This window comes from Pteropus medius, unplaced genomic scaffold (assembly GCF_902729225.1).
Source record: "Pteropus medius unplaced genomic scaffold, Ma_sr-lr_union100, whole genome shotgun sequence".
Classification (NCBI taxonomy): domain Eukaryota; kingdom Metazoa; phylum Chordata; class Mammalia; order Chiroptera; family Pteropodidae; genus Pteropus; species Pteropus medius.
Window position 1 is genome coordinate 81,197 of NW_024348532.1, and position 13,622 is coordinate 94,818.

The following is a 13,622-nucleotide window of genomic DNA, read 5'->3' on the forward strand; positions in this document are numbered from 1 at the left end:
AAGTGAACAGACAGAACCGGGACACAGACTGTGGCCGTTTATGTATAAAGAAGTGGAGTGCCACATGGTAAGAGCGCGGGGAACCGGGAGCCTACAGGCCGATGACGTCGTCTAGCTCGAGGTCCGCGTCGGGGCGGCAGCGGGCCCTGGGGTGCTGCGTCCCGGAGCCGGGATCCGCGTCGGGCTTGGCGGCAGCGACTCCTGGGCGCTCCGCGTCCATGACGCCCAGCACCGCGTCCAGCATGGAGGGGCCCAGATCCAGGTGGAAGGACAGAAGCGGGTCAGCGGGTGCGGGCGCGCGGAGGGCTGGCGGCAGAGGCTGCGGCATGGCGGGCGGGGGCGCGGAGCGGGGAGCCCCCGCGGGAGGTGCCCTGGGCTCCGGGGGCGGCCCCCCTCCGTGACGACTCAGGAACGATGTGTCCCCAAAGGCGGCGCCACCTCGCCCCACGTGCAGCGTGTGCCGGAAGTCTCCGAGTGGCGCGGAGATGGAGAGGGCGCAGCGCTCCGGCCGCTTCTTGGGCTGCGCGGGGCCCAGCTGCTTCAGCACCGGCATCTGCGGGGTGGAGGCGAGTCAGCGCGGCCTCCAGCTGGAGGGAGCGCCCTACGCTTGCTGCGACTCTAGCCGGAGGCCTAGCTAGTCATTTCCAGGACACCTTCCATAGAGAGAGGCTGATGGTGTGGGATGACTACCATTTTACACGGGGAGAAACTGAGGTTCCCAGAGGCCCCGAGGTCGCAACTGCTTGATTCACATCTCAGACTCAAATCTAGATCTGCCCATGACCACCACGCGGTGCTGCTGACTCCACTAAGAACTAACATTCAAGCTTCGCAGAGGCCAGGCAACAAGCAACCCTCCGGAGTGCTTCCCAACTTGGCAGAAACTCCGGCTCCTCTCACAGGCCGACTCCTGAAGACCGGGCTGGCTGCGGCCAATGGGTGCAGCAGGCACAGTGCCTAGGGCCCACACACTTCCAGAGGTTCGCAAAAATGTGGAAATGTTTGAACTTACTTCTAAATGCCTGGATTATATTTGTCTTTATACCAACGCAGATGTAACAGGATTTCATATATACAAAGGGGCCCATTAAGGCTTTGTCTAGAGAGCACATCTGTCACTCCGCAGGCCTGCCGGAAGACCCCAACTGGGGAGGTTCTGGGTGGGCCTGGGAGTTGTGTACAGGCACAGGGTGTCCTAACTGTAATTATCTGACTTTGAAAGACAATATAACGTCTCACTTTTTGCAAGATGATGATGATGATGATGATGATGATGATGATGATGATGGAAATTTCTCTATGTTAAAAAATAGCAAAATGGCATCAATTTGAAGCTGGTAGCTTGTAAACTGTAAACTAAATAGGTCCTCTCTTGCTACTGTGGTAAAGAGCAACGCCTGTTAACCTTTGCTCGCATCCTGAAAGCAGGCTGTTTTTATGAAATTCTAGGAGGGACTTTGATGACCTTGTAATAATAGTCACTGTTATTATAATGAAAGATCTTTCTGTTTGAATTCAGTCCCCACCCTTTGCCAGCTGTATGAATTTGGAAAAATTACATGATCTCTGCTTCCTATCTGTAAAATGGGTAAAGTAGCACTAGCTTCCTTGCAGGGCACATAGAAAAGGTCAATCAAAGAAAACTAATACTGCTAATCAGTTGGTAGTGCTAGTGGGGGGGGAGTGGGGGGCGGGCGCGAGGAACAGGTGCAGTATGTGTCCCTAAACCACAGTGGAACAAAATTTAGATTTGATAAAATCCTGGACGAAGGCAAAACAGCCAGCATTGTTCTTTTAGTAACAAGCACCCTGGCAATATCAGTGGTCATGTGGAAAAAAAGTAAAGTCAAAAGGATTTAAAATAATTGTACATGGATATGTTGTGAGAATTGCCCTCTATCCTACCCAAAGACCCAACCTAGATGAATAGATGTTTTTTCAACCTGGCACATGATCATCTCTCTTTCCCCTCTGCCCTCTGGGTAAGGAGGAAAAATTGTATGAAGCAAGACTTAGTCTTATAACATGCTAGGTAGGCACTTGGATATTTTTAATTCTAAACTTAAAAAAAAAAATTCCGACTTCCGCTCATTATTGAATCTCAATTCACAGTTTGAAATAAAACATCCTCTCCTAGTGCCATTTTTACTCTTAAGTGAGTTATAGGTGAAAAGAGCAGAACTCAGAAAGCCAACTGTCCAGGTTTGGCTCTGCCTGTGACCATTACTGTGTGGCTTGGGCAAGTTACTTTACCTCTCTGGCATCATTTTTCTCATCTAGAAAATGGAATGATGCCTGTATGATACCTTGCTGTCTCTGCAAGAACAAGTGAGATGTTGCCCATGAAAGTCTTAGCACAGTACCCAGCACACAGCAAATGCTCAGTGGAGTCTCACCTTAGATCATTCTTCCATGCCCCAGACGAGACACTCAGAGAATGTGATTTGTTAGAGTTCACAAAAACCAGCTCTATGGGACTCCAGAGCCCAGAATTCTGCTTCTGCTGACTGCTGCCCCTGGAATGGATGCCTCCTGGGCTGCTCAGCCACTGCTTCTCCCTGCAAAGCCCTAGCTCGCCCCTCATCCCATCCTCCTATTGCCCCGCCAGGCGACCTAACTGCCATTTTCCAGCACCTGGCAGCACATTAAGGTCCTGGTTTCTGATGTCTAACACGCCTGGGCTGCCATTTCCTTTCTGTGGGACCCTGAACTTACTTCCTCAAGCTTAAACCTCAGTTTACTCTGATGAATAATGGGAATCAGAATGCCCATGTGCTAGGGCCGTTCACAGCATACATTCATGATGCTGACGTTTTATATCCTGAGCACTTATTCTGGTCCAAGCTGGCACCTACTTGCTTCACACAGATGAACAAAGTCATGTAATCCTCAGAACAACCCAAAGATGGGGAGACCACGGTTATAATGTCTATTGGACAGACACGGAGTCTGGGACACAGAGAGGTGAAGTGACTTGCCCTGGGTCACACAGTAGCAAATGTTGGATGTGGGACTTGGTAGGACCAGCTGCATGCATCCCATGGAAAAGATGTTTTTATTTGATGTAAAGGCCAGGATTTCCTACACCCATGACCATGTTTGTTGGGTTTTCTTTCTTTTCTTTTTTATTCACTCCAGATTAAAACAATGAAACAAAAAAATTTTTTTTGTTCGTTTGTTTTTTTAAATGCCACCTCTTCTCCTGCCAGCTCTGAGACCTTGGGGCAAGTCAGTCCACTTCTGTGAGACTCTCATCCTCTTAAAGAGAGGCCCTAATCACCCTTGAGTAGAGTTCTGTGCTCGATGCAATGAGGTCATGCTCAGAAAAAGTCCCTTCACTTAGCCAAGGTTCCTACAGAGGGGCCGTTGTCTGTGACAAACGTGAAGCAGGCCTGTGGCAAGAGCGAGGATGGGACCAGGCCGCCTCCCCAACCCCCCATCACCCCTACCCACCCCCATACCCGGGGCTGAGGCCTTCCTCCCTCTCTCATCCGCCCCCTCCTCTTCCTGCACGCTACAGCTGCAGGGGCGGGGTATGGGGGCAGGGGTTGGAGGGGCACAGCTGGTTCTCCGGTGTCCCCTCCTGAACCCAGTCCCGCCAGGACGGAAATAACCCGCTCCAGATACGGCCTGACTGGTTCTCAGCCCCATGGGAGAGGCGGCAAGGGGCGGTGGGGAACCCTGGATGGAGAGACCCAGGCCCTGGGGGATGCAGTGTGTGCCTCCTGAGGCCACGTGGCTGCGCAGGGCGCGGGCTTCAGCGGCCGTGGTCTCTACCGCCGTCGGTCCTGCTTTCCTGCGGACCTGACTGGGAACCCCGACCCACTCCTGCCTCTCAATTACCTCGCGGTTCTCGCTGAGCAGGGCCGGCGCGCTCTGGCTCGGCTCAAGTTGGGACCCGCTGTCCTGTGTTCGGAGCCTGCCTCGGCCTCCTGGTCCCAGGCCCGCGCCTTTTTCCTCCTTCCTCCGGGCCGGATCTCACCTGGCAAAGGAAGTATCCTGCGGAACCTGGAAGGAGACCAGGACCCAGGCGTCTGGGTCCGCGGTACCACCTCCTTCCGCCCCCTCCTCTCTCAGGCCTCAGGAGTGCTGACTTCCAGCTCTTACTCCTCAGCCTAGGAGTCAAGGGTCCTGGTCCCTCCCCGGCTCAGACCCAGGAGTCCGGGCCCCACCCCTGGCATTGGTCCCTTCTGTACCTGCACCGGGACTGAAATGTCAGCCCCTCTCGGGGGCCATGGTAGGAGCCCAAACGGGCGCAGAGTCACCGCCCAGTCCAGTTCAGTCCGTCCGGGGCAGACAGGGTTAAGGTGCAGGCCCCGCCCAGCCTTCCTTATCCCCCAAAAGTTTGCCTCTAGGATTTAAAGGACTAGAAAGCAGTGGAAGAAAAGCTGAGGCCCCTCGGGGCTGAGTGTGGGGGTGGGAGGAGGCCGGGACTGGGAGTGCAGCGAGGACACAGAGCGGGTGGGGGATGTACGGGGCGCGCCCCCAGCCCGGCCCCTCCCCCTGCCCAGCTAGGAATTTCCTGAAACTGGGGAAGTCTGGCTGTTTGGAAGAGTAATTTCTTCCAGATTGCAGCTGTTGGGGGAGTGTGTGTGTGTGGAGAGGAGAGAGAGCAAGAGAAAGAGAGACAGAGACCGAGACAGAGACCGAGACAGAGTAATAGATAAGGTTAGCCAGTGCGACTGGCAGGAGGATGGAGGTGGCCATCCAGGAGGCAGCTCCCACACTACTGTGGAGACTTCCCTGGCTGAATGTCCCTCCCCAAAGCTATTCATCCACAGACAGGTCAATACATCTCTGAGCGCCTGTGCCTCGCATGACAAGAGGGTCAAATTTGGGTGTTAGAAACATCCCTCAGGGGCAGGTTTGAGGGAGGGCCTGACATGGAGGAAGCAGAGTCCAGGGCTTCGGGGCTTCGTTGTGACCTGGGTTGGGTTGTGGGGCTAGAGAGGACAGAGTCAGTTTAACTGATAACAAGGAAGTGCGGCTTGAACAACTCTGGAGGGAGGAGTGGGAGTTTATGAAGCCAGGAAAGGAGGAAAACAATTCAGAACAGGCTAGGAGGCCAGGTGGAGCAGAGGGCACTGAGGCATGGGGTGGCATGTTGTTTGCCTGGTTTTCTTGGAGAGATCAGCTTGAAAGCCACTGGACTTAGGCTTTGTCCTGGAGGCTGTGGGGACCAAGCAAGGCAGGGTATGAACAGGAATAATGGGGCTCAGAGCCAGGTAGTGAAATGTTCCCGCAGGTTCCACGTGGGGGACGGCTGGAACAAGGTTTGGACTCGCATCAGAGCAGGATTTAAGGGTGGGTAGTAGTCACTCAAAACTCAGTAACCAAGATAATATATTTAAGAAACAGATTCTTGTTAACTATTTTTACTGATGTTAAATTCATATGACATAAGATTAACAATTTTGAGGTGGCATTTGGTGCATTCCCAGTCTTGTGCAGCCATCACCTCTATCTAGTTCCAGAACATTTTCATCACCCCAAAAGGAAACCCCATACCCATTAGCAGTCACGCCCCATCCTGCCCCCTGCTCCCCTGGTCTCCTGGCAACTATTAACCTATTTTCTGTCTCTATGGATTTGCTTGTTCTGGACATTTCATATACATGAATTCATCTGATATGTGGCCTTTTGTGTCTGGTTCCTTTTACTCAGCCTCACGTTTTTCAAGATTCATTACGTTGTAGTACGTGTCAGTGCTTCATTCTTTCTATGGCTGAATAATATTTTATTGTATGGTTAGAACGCATTTTGTTTAAGATAAATAATATTTAAATGCAATATCTTTTAAAAGTGCAAAAAATGCCATAATGAACAAAATATCAAAACTTCAGATGAAGACAGGATTAGGGTTATGATGAACTGTATTAGAGCCTGAGGCAAAAGGAAAAATCAGTCACACGGATCCTGTGATCCTGTCTTTGTTGAAACTTGATACTTTGTTCCTCATAGATGCGTTATTTATTTATTTTTGTTGCATTTATTCATTTGCTGCATTACAATGGTGTGGATTGTAGTGACTGAATCTTTGGTGCTTCCTTGAATGATTTTTGCTATGCCCTAGAACCCCAGGAGGGGGCCTGAGTTGGAGTGGGGGGCCCAAGGATGAAGAAGAAGGTTCAGACCAAAAGGGTTTTGGGAGGCAAGTTCCCTCGGACTTTGGAACTGAAAGGGATGGGGTTGCCAGAGAGAGGAGCCAAGGATGATGCTAATAGTTTCCCATCACTTCCATAACAGGTGACCACAACTCGTGTGGTTTTCAACCACTCACATTTATTATCTCGCAATTTCTGTAGGGCAGAGTTTGAGTGGGTCCTGCGGGTCTCTTGGGGTCAAAATCAAGGTGTCAGCAGGGCTGCGTCCTTACTTGGGAGAGTCCTCTCCCCAGCTCATTCAGGTGTTGGCTGAATTCAATTCCTGGTGGTAATAGGACTGGACTACTTCACTCTTGCTGGTTTTCAGCTGGGGTTGGTCTGTTCCAGAGTCTGCCTGCGTCCTTCTCTTTCATTCCATGTGGCTCTCCACCCACAATGGCGGGCTGAGTCTCTCTGATGCTTGAAATCTCCCTGATTTGCGGATCTGCTCCATTACCCCTGCATCCAGCCAGAGAAAATGCTCAGCTTTTAGGACTCATGTGATTAGATTGAGCCCACCTGGATAATAGGTGTATCAGTCAGGATTCTCCAGGGAGGCAGAACTAGTGGGAGACATATACACACAAGTATACATGTATTTCCATATATATTATTAAGATATAGAATGAAGATGTCTATCTAGTTAAGATATATCTAGTATATATAAAAATATGAACTTTTACTGATTGCCAAGTGATACATGTACATATCTATTTATCTTTCTCTCTATATATGTATACACATATACGTATGTATGTATGTATGTATGTTTGTATGTATTTGATAATGGATATGTATTTGTGTCCTGCTTGGTAATCAGTAAAAGTTTTCTATAACTATAGATACATAAAGATATGTATGTATATGTACATGTATGTATCTAATTTATTTCAAGGAGTTGGATTTTGCAGTGCTAGGTGCTGGCAAGCCTAGAATCTGTAGGGCAGACTGGAAACCCTCAGTCAGGCAGGAGAGAATGCTGCAGTCTTGAGAAAGAATTGCTTCTTCCTCAGGGAAACCTCCACTTTGCTCTGCAGGCCTTTGACTGACTGGATGAGGCCCAACCACACTCTCAAGGGAAATTTAATTTAGAGTAGACTGACTGTACGTGTTAACCACACCTACAAAATACCTCCACAGCAACACCTGGATTCATGTGAGGTTGAAAGACCAGAGACTACAGCCCAGCCAAGCAGACACATAAAATTAACCATCATGCTGTGACCAACTCGAAATTATTAATAATTCTAAACAAGGGACCTCATATTTTTCATTTGCAATGCAACTAATTATGTATCCAGTTCTGGATTGAAGCATGCAGGAAGAGCAGGAAGAGCAGAGGCCTGGGAGGATGCATCTGAGCAGGGTGGCATTTGAGAGATAAGAAGAGGAAAAGGACCTAGGCAAGGTCCTGGCAGCAGTTAGAGAAAAAGGAGGAGGAGAGATATGGTTCCAGAAGCTCAGGGAGGATTCAAGGACCCCTTCTTTATAGTCTCAAATGCAGGCCAAGTAGGATAAAAAGATTCACTGGACTTAGTAACATCCCAGATGTCACTGATGGCCTGAGTGAGAGCTTTCCAAAGTGACCGGAGCTTGCAGAAGCCTGATTGCAGGCAAGTGATGTGTGTGTGTGTGTGTGTGTGTGTGTGTGTGTGTGTGTGTGTGTTGTAGGTGAAGTGCAGAGAAATCAGTGGGTAACGGGGAGAGAGACATGGTATGTTTGGAGGGAGAGGTGGGACTCAGAGAGTTTTGTTTCTTTGGTTGGTTTAGACACATTTGTTATAATTTTGTTTATTTTTTGAGAGGAAAAAACTGAACTAATAAGGTTTTAGTAACTTTCTCCAATTCATATGTCCTCTGAAATTAGTTTGGGGTGCACACCTCCCAAACTAACCAGGTTCTCACAAACTCACAAACCAGCATTTTTCCATCCTGCTGTCACCATTTGGAATGGACTATCTGCCGTGGGGGCATTCTGTGCACTGCTGGGTGGTCTGTGGCATCTCTGGGCTCCACCCTCCAGATGCCAGTAACACTGCACACTCCCACTCATATGTGACAACCAACAATATTTCCAAATGTCCCTGTCGGAGTATTGCCCCTGGGTAAGAGCCACTGACCTAGATGGTGCTCAAAGAAAACATATCTTACATACACAAATGAACTTCTGTGGATGATTGTAGATTACCACATTTTTTTTTTTTTTACTTAGCAGTTTCTTTTGGGACTCAATCATTGTTACTACATGTAAATTTTAAAAGGAGACTTGAGCCTATTTCAGCATTTTAAAAAAGGTATATAATAATATCTAAATTTATTGAGTGCTTAGAATCTTCTAGGAGCTGTTCTAAGCCTTTTCCATATGTAAGCTCATTTAATTCTTGCAATAACTCTGTGGGGAGGGAGGTTGGAATTATTATCCTCATTTTACAGATGGGAAAACTGAGACATAGAGAGTTTTTCTTCATTTTTAAAGTTTATTTACTTTAATTTTTAGGTGACTTAGCTAATGCATTGGCATCAGGCAGGCTTGGCTTTGGTTCCTTGCCACATGGCCCAAGGCACGTCACTTTTCAACTCTTAGCATAAGTTTCTTCACGTATGTCAGATGTCCAAGCGTCCTCACAGCAATTCCCACAATCATTCGTGAAAGCAGCAATTGTTACTGACCACAGGCAGTTTATTGAGCTGTGTCCAGGCATATGATGGTGGTTATACCGGTGTTAATAGCAGCAACAACTCACAGCCCTGACTGAGTGCTAGCTGTGTCAGGCACCTCACAGGTATAAATTAGTTTCTCACCAAAAACCTGTGAAGTAGGTACTGGTATGATCATTCTATAGATGACAGAATAGAAGCACGTGGGTGGCTTTCTCTAAGTTACACAGTTGACAAGAGGCACAATATGACAACCTCTGACCTTCAGTCCTCCAAACATCTCTACAAAGCCAATGCCATTATCACTGCCTTTTTATAGAAAAGCTAAGTGAGCCTCAAAAAGGCCAAATGATGTCTCAAGGACACAGAGCTAGCAAGAGGCACTTATAGATTAGAAACCAGTTTGGCGTGACCCCAATTTGTTATGTTTTGGTCACGCCCAATGGCTGGCATCTTGAGCGTCATCTGGGAAGAGACACTCTGAAGTAAACAGGGGAGAACTAGTCTTCTAGGACACCATCCAGTCCCTGCCGTCGCGATGTTGCATGTGGGGTCCTCATACGGAGCTTCCGGATTCTATCCGTATTCGAGATCCACGGATTGTGAGGGGAGTCTGGATTAATGTCAGCTACTGCAATCCCCTAGTATTTTTCCAGTTTATCCTTCTGCTCTATAGATGACAGTGCTTTTTCCTAGACCCCTGAGTAGAGACTATATAGGACGACCAAAGATGAGGGCTTAGCTAATGCAAAATTGCCAACTGGGTTATCAGAAACAGTGGAAGCGAGGGTTGCCCCTTCAGACTCTAACCATGGTGCTGAAATTGGGTCCGAATTCAAAGTCCCAGTCAGCACCATGGACAGAGCCGGCAGACACCCCCACCCACCCCCGCCCCTCACCCTCCTGGGGTTGGGTCCTAGTGGGTGAATTAGTGAGGGTGTCTAGATACAGGTCCAGGTGGGTTGGGGACATCCAGAGAAGGAGCCAGAATTTTTCACGAGGCCAGGAAGCTGAACATGTAGATGATGGTCAGCTTGACCACAGTTGTCTGGAGAAGGCACTTTCACTCTACGTGTGGGCAGGCAGAGAGGAAGCCAAAGTGGAATTATCCTGGACTTGGCTTGGTCTTAATGTAGTCTTCTCTGCATATGCTGTGAGTGTAACACTGTGAGTATAATGAGGATGCCCTCATAAACTGTCAGGGCCGTGCTGCCTGCTTTACAAACACTTCATCATTCCTTTTTCCTCCCTATTGCAGTAAAGTTCACAAAACATAACATCAACCATTAAACATTTAAAAGTGCACAATTAAGTGGCATTTGATACATTCACAGTCTTGTGTAACCATTGTGTGTGTGTGTGTGTGCACGCACGTGTGTATGTAATGAAATTGGCTCACACAATTAGGGGGGTTGGTAAATTCAAAATCTGAGGGATGGGCTGGTCACCTAGGAGAGCTGAGGTTGCAGTTCAAGTCCAAAGGCTATCTGCTGGCCGAGTGCCTTCTTCCTCAGGGGAGGTCAGTATTTCATTCTATTCAGATCATCAGCTGATTGGATGAGGCTCACCTACATTATGGAGAGCAATCTGCTTTACTCAAAGTCTGCTGATTTAATACTACCCACAAATACCACTGTATCCAGAAATACCACTGTATCCAGAAATATCCAGAATAATGTTTGACCACTACGTTGACCCCGATCCAGCCAAGTTCACAGAGAATTAACCGTGACAAGTCCACCTCTTGTCAACTTGGCACACATATGAATCTCCTTACACCACACGTAATCTCCAGATAAAGACAACAACAAGGTCACACTTCCACCTAGCATGATACAACTATCTTGCATACAATGAAAAATGCACTGGCCCTTTCTCCAGAAGAGGATGTAAAATCTTGGTGATGTCTACTCTTCTCCTTGAAATCCCATAACTGAAATACTACAAAGTAAAGTTAACGATACTTAAATTCCATGATATACAATCAATACATCTTAATGTTACATGATATGGGATAAAAGAGGGAAGAAAACAAAGGGAGATACAGATATTGATATAGGCATATTCATGACAAAATAAGGAAGCAATACTCATGGCAACTACAGCCCTCATTTCAGTAACTAGTGCCATGGTTTTAGCTGGTATTAATAATTGCCTTCTTCCACTACCTATTCCATATTCTCTTTGTCCTGGGTAAGCACCTCAGCGGGTCACGCTTCTTTACCTGGTGTAGTGACCCAAGTCTACTTTTCCTCCTGGAGGGTCTGGGCTGCTAGTAGTCCTGCCTGGACTGGATCGTGGTGCTTTTCTCTTGACCTTACTCATAGGACATGGTGAGGAATCTTCTGTGTCCCGGATGCACTCTTCTTCACTTTCACCTCCACCGTCCAATGCCCCCTGGGTGATCAGGACCAAACACCCCACCAGTAAGCTAACGCCATTCTTTTGTCTGTCGATTCAGAAGCACAAGGAGCCCAAATGGACAGCCAGCAGTATTCATGTTCACTAGAATAATTATTGCATCTCCTGGCCCTTGGAAATAAGTCCTCCAGGTGAGCAGAGCATAAGGTCACAGGCACAGGAAGCAAAGATTTTGCTAGTGGGTCACTAGGGGTGATAGTGATGCCATCTCCATTACCACCCCTCTTTCAGCTCAAGAAGGGAGAGGGAGAGAATGCACCCCCTCCCTCTTTTTTCTCTAGGGGCCTCAGGTTTTTGGGTGGTGCCACCCACATTGGGGAGGGCTGATTTCTTCACTCAGCCCATGGAGTCAAAGCCAATCTCCTCCAAAGACCCCTCCTGGACATGTCCAGAAATAGTGTTTCCCAGCTCTCAAGGTCCCTTAGTCCACTCAGCTGACACATAAAGTAACTGTCACAGATAGATAGTGCGTTTCTCCTAAACTCTGGCCTGTCTGACTCAGACTGAGGTGGACAGGTGGGCACAGATCTCTTAGCAAGGGACAGGGTGCAGAGGCTGCATTTGTAGGAAAGGATTCCTGAGTATTCTATCCCATCTCCCCAAGCAGCTCAGACGGCTGACCAGGTCCATGTCTGCTCAAGTGAAAAGACATCCTGTGACTCAGGCAATGAGGCCGCAGTGGGGAGACATAGTTTAGGGAAAATTAAATAAAAACAAAGCCCTGAACTTTCCTATCTCGGGGGTTTGGTGGGAAGAGATGGGTCCAGGGACAGAAGAGAGGATGTCAGGACCAATCTTTCCTTCTGGATCCTTCAACCTGCAGACACAGGGACCAAGACAAGGTCATGGGATTCAGGGACCATTCTGCCTGGAAGGAAGTCTCTCCTGCTTCAGGGTGCCCAGGCACCACCTGATGGACGAGCCATGTTTAGTACTCCTGGTGGCTCAGCGCAGCCAGTTGGAATGGGGTCTACCTTGCACTCGGCCCCCCAATTTCCTTCAGAGTTGAGGGGAGGATACCAAGAGCCATGCGGGCCCTGAAGTGTAAAGGGAAACCTCACCTGGACCAGATGCGGCAGGAGCTGATGCTCAGACATGGCCACTGAACCCCTGAGACAAAGTGAACACTAAGACAACCAAAACAGTTCTGTCCCATAAACTCTTCTGCACAAGGTACTCACTGCTCTGCTCTTTGCTGGCAGATACCCATGTCCTGGGTGACCCTGGAAACCTCAAGTAGAAGGTGGCACCAAGTTCTTAGGATGACTCTGTGTGGGAGAGAGCCTCTGTACCTGTTTGGATAAGCCATGTTCCAGCCGTCTGCAAATTTGTGTCCTACAGGCATATGCCAGTCTCTCCTTGTCCTATGTGACCCTATAACATGCCTCCTGTCTCCTCACTGCCCCATCTCCTGAGCAAGAACCCTCTTCTTGAGGTCAGTTTTCAAATGCAAACCAGCCAGTCTTGACCCCGCCCCCCATCTCTTTTCTGAGGCGTTCACACTTGGGGCTACTATCAATCTGCCCTAAACGCTCCAGGACACTCATCAGTCAGCTAGCATCATGCCCTCCACCTCAGAGCCACTGAAATGATTAAACAGTGGCTCCTGAGCCTGCTCCCCTGTCCCGCCACCCACCCGTTCCTTCTTCTGCAAACCACATCAAAGCTCCCTCCTCCTGGGAACTGTCAGCGATAAGTTCTTCAACGGCCATCAGCCTTACTGTCCCTCCAATTTCCTGCCAACCACTCCTGCTGCTGAGCCTGAGTGACTTTCACCTGTTTACTTGGCTGGGAAACTGTCTTCTACCCCCGGGGAGTCACTATGCTTTGGGGTCCATTGGCTGTGACGGTTACACTCCTCCAATTATGCACATCCTGGCAGGAAGCAGACCTCGGGCCAGGGACGGGGTGTGGCTGCCTTGGCGCCTGTGTCGCTGAGCTTCCACCACAATCTGTCCCGCATTACCAGGTATCGAGTCCGCCCAGCCCTCACACCTCCCTGTCATCCTCACCCCGATCCTGGAACACGTGGACCATCTCTCCTGCCTTTCCCGTGTGTCCCCTGTGTTATTTCTTAACATCTGTCCGCACAGATTTGGGTCCTGTCCACGACCGCCCGCTTGGCTACTTAGCGAGGTTGCCGATTGCTGCAGGGCTTGGAAGCGAGGCTGCCCCGAGCTGTCGCCACAAAGAAACGTTTGAGATGTGCACCACCACGACCCCGGAGTGGGACCTCACCGCCAGGAGAGCTCGGAGCCGGCTCCGGGGGGCGCGTGTCCTCCTGCCCGTTTGCGGTCAGAATAGAAAGGAACGTTGCCGAGGCCCGCTAGAGGGCGCTAGCTTCTCGTTCTCACTAATTTTTGCGCCTTTTTTTTTAAATAGAAAAGACGAGAGAGTTTG

General features: G+C 49.1%; 1 protein-coding gene across 2 annotated transcripts; it reads right to left on the minus strand.

The window, feature by feature from the left end:
- Positions 1–20: 20 nt before the first annotated feature.
- On the minus strand, positions 21–4,546 carry CDC42EP5 (CDC42 effector protein 5). Of its 2 annotated transcripts, none has more exons than XM_039879843.1 (3): positions 4,197–4,546; positions 3,844–4,008; positions 21–553 (listed from the first exon to the last, which is right to left on the minus strand). In XM_039879843.1, exon 3 carries the CDS (start codon positions 551–553, stop codon positions 92–94), a length of 462 nt encoding a protein of 153 aa, XP_039735777.1. In that variant the 5' UTR covers positions 3,844–4,008; positions 4,197–4,546; the 3' UTR covers positions 21–91. The 2 variants fall into 2 exon arrangements, with proteins under 2 accessions (XP_039735777.1, XP_039735776.1); XM_039879842.1 differs by having other exon boundaries at positions 3,844–3,982; positions 4,197–4,520.
- Positions 4,547–13,622: the final 9,076 nt, after the last annotated feature.

Bases quoted from the DNA above. Each gene is read 5' to 3' on its own strand.
- CDC42EP5 (XM_039879843.1), bottom strand. From the start codon at position 553: ATGCCGGTGCTGAAGCAGCTGGGCCCCGCGCAGCCCAAGAAGCGGCCG.